This window comes from Penaeus monodon, chromosome 14, assembly GCF_015228065.2.
Source record: "Penaeus monodon isolate SGIC_2016 chromosome 14, NSTDA_Pmon_1, whole genome shotgun sequence".
In the NCBI taxonomy this organism is placed as follows: Eukaryota; Metazoa; Arthropoda; class Malacostraca; order Decapoda; family Penaeidae; genus Penaeus; species Penaeus monodon.
In genome coordinates this window covers 15,009,939-15,012,438 of record NC_051399.1, presented here as the reverse complement: position 1 = coordinate 15,012,438, position 2,500 = coordinate 15,009,939, and the positions used below count along the sequence as shown (strand labels likewise).

Sequence of the window (2,500 nt, the reverse complement as noted above, 5' to 3'; positions counted from 1 at the left end):
TGTGTGTGTGTGTGTGTGTGTGTGTGTGTGTGTTTGTGTGTGTGTGTGTGTGTGTGTGTGTGTGTGTGTGTGTGTGTGTGTGTGTGTGTGTGTGTGTGTGTGTGTGTGTGTGTGTGTGTGTGTGTGTGTGCTTTTTTTTTTTTTACTACTATTAACCCACCCATGACTCACCCATTATTGTTAGATTATATCAATATTGTTATCATTATTACTAATATTAAGATTATCATAATGTTAACCTATTCCAGATGCTGCACTGCCACTATCATCATATGGCCCAAAATATAGTCATTAGGCTTACTTGAGTGGCCACTCTGACAGGTGCCCAGCTTGTACGCCAGGAGCACCCAAACAACACGCTATTTTCTCTTTTTCTGCATAAGCATTTAGTTTTTTAATTATTCTAATGTCTATATTTGTCATGATTTGCTTTATCCAGATGGTAGATTGCTTTCCTTGCACAGACTCCATATCCTCACAATAAGAAATCCATAAATCAGTGCAATAAGAAGTAACATTTTGCTGTCTTTTCTTTCTTTTTTTTTTTTTTTTAATAATTGCTTTTTTTTTTTGCAATATTCAATTTTCTGTAATACACCCTGCAGCATCAGTCACAGTGGGCAGGAATAGAATCATGAGCATGAAATAGTGTTCTTCCTGGAGCCCACGCTCTACCTGTCATGGCTCACTGATTGTATATTCCACACTCATTTATTGATGGAAATAATGCAAAGGCCCCTTCTTAAATGCAAAGTGAGTCTACTTACCATCCAAGAGCTTTGTGCACTCATTGCAAGTTATTCCCATCATCCTGGCTTTCAGATGAAAGAGCCAAACTTTCCCATGACAGTATGTTCAAATCACCCACCCCTCAAGCCTAATTTTTTTCATGACGAAATGGTCACACCTTCTGGATCTTTGGGGTTAATAAAATATTAATAACAATAAAAATAATTAAAAAAACATTCATTCTGAAATTCTGTAATGACAGAAGTTGTTAATGAAAGGGGAATTAAATATTACTTTCCACTTAGAGAGAGAGAGAGAGGAGAGAGAGAGAGAGAGAGAGAGAGAGAGAGAGGAGAGGAGGAGAGAGAGAGAAAGGGAGAGTGAGGTAGAGGGAAAGGGAGAGGGAGGGAGGGGATTGAGAGAGAGAGAGAGAGAGAGAGAGAGAGAGAGAGAGAGAGCAGAGAGAGTAGGAGAGGAGGGGGAGAGTAGGAGAGGGGGAGAGAGTAGGAGAAGGGGGGAGAGTGGGAGAGTAGGAGAGGGGGGGAGAGTGGGAGAGGGGGAGAATACAAGAGGGGGGGAGAGTGGGAATGTGTGTGTGCATGCATGCACACATGTATGTGTTGCTTGTACTAATGTTGGACCTCAAATTATTTAGCATACAATTGGAAATGTAAAAAAAGACAAACATTGCCAACAATAACAATAATACCTTTCTGAGCAGTAGCAGTTGTGTGAGTATGATGAGCATGTGTATGGGTAATAACACTTGTTGTGTTGCTGGTCGTACAGCAGCTCTTTCCTGAAGTTGTTATTACATCTGGTACAATGGCTGATACATTGCCCTCACAACTAGGAGTACTGCTTCTGCTGCTTACAGGAACTTTAGCCACAGAATGGGCAGAGGATACAGTATGATCAGCAGCATAAGCTGAAGGCTGGGAGCTGGGCAGAATGGTAGTATGTGCACGAGCAGTGGTGCAGGAGTCAGGCACATATGGCATGGAAGGATCCACCATGGAACGGGTGTAGGAGGGTCGAGAAGAACTAATACGCATTGTCTCCACACCACTCACTAGGCTTGATGGATCACCTCTGAAATACAAATTACCAACATATCAATCAATATACACTTATTACAGACAGTTTAAAAAGGTTATGCGATCAGCCTAGCTATATTAACGTATAGTTTGTTTATTACAGGGATGTCTTTTTTTCACTTTCTACTCTTATCTGAAGGAGACTTTAAAACTTGCATTTTTTGATATTCATCAATATAAATAAATATGTATATGTCTATATATATATCTATATCCATATCTATCTATCTCTATATATGTAAGGTGAAGGGTAGGGTGTCTTCTTAAAGTAGGTCAAGGTCAAAACTTTTGTCCAATGTGGATGAAACTGACATTGAGTTTTTTTTATGAAGTAGGGGAAGTGCATATGTCATATTTTGCAGAATAAAGGACTAGTCCTCACCAGTCAAAAATTCTGATTTAAACTACCACATAAAAAAATCTCTCTCTCTCTCTCTCTCTCTCTTTTGGGTGGGTGTATAGATTTCTCTTCTTTATCCCTTTATTTACACCAGATGGAGATTTCAGAGCTCAACTTTCTTTTAAGTGATCTAAATTTTTTTTTGGCTAATTCAGCAAGTGGAAAATATATTACAACAAAAATATCAGGGGACAGGTAAGCTGCCTGGATGCCTTACTGCTCTTGCTCAGATCATATATTCAGGCTGATTATCAGTAACCTCATTTACATTTGG

The 2,500-nt window shown here is 39.4% G+C and overlaps 1 protein-coding gene across 1 annotated transcript in view; it reads right to left on the bottom strand.

Annotated features, from left to right (window-relative positions):
* The window catches only part of LOC119580594 (protein FAM193A-like), a 46,149-nt gene that overhangs the window by 20,245 nt on the left and 23,404 nt on the right, over positions 1-2,500 (bottom strand). The window contains exon 6 of the mRNA XM_037928704.1: positions 1,439-1,821. Coding sequence (XP_037784632.1) covers positions 1,439-1,821 — 383 coding nt within the window. The remainder of the gene's footprint in view (positions 1-1,438; positions 1,822-2,500) is intronic.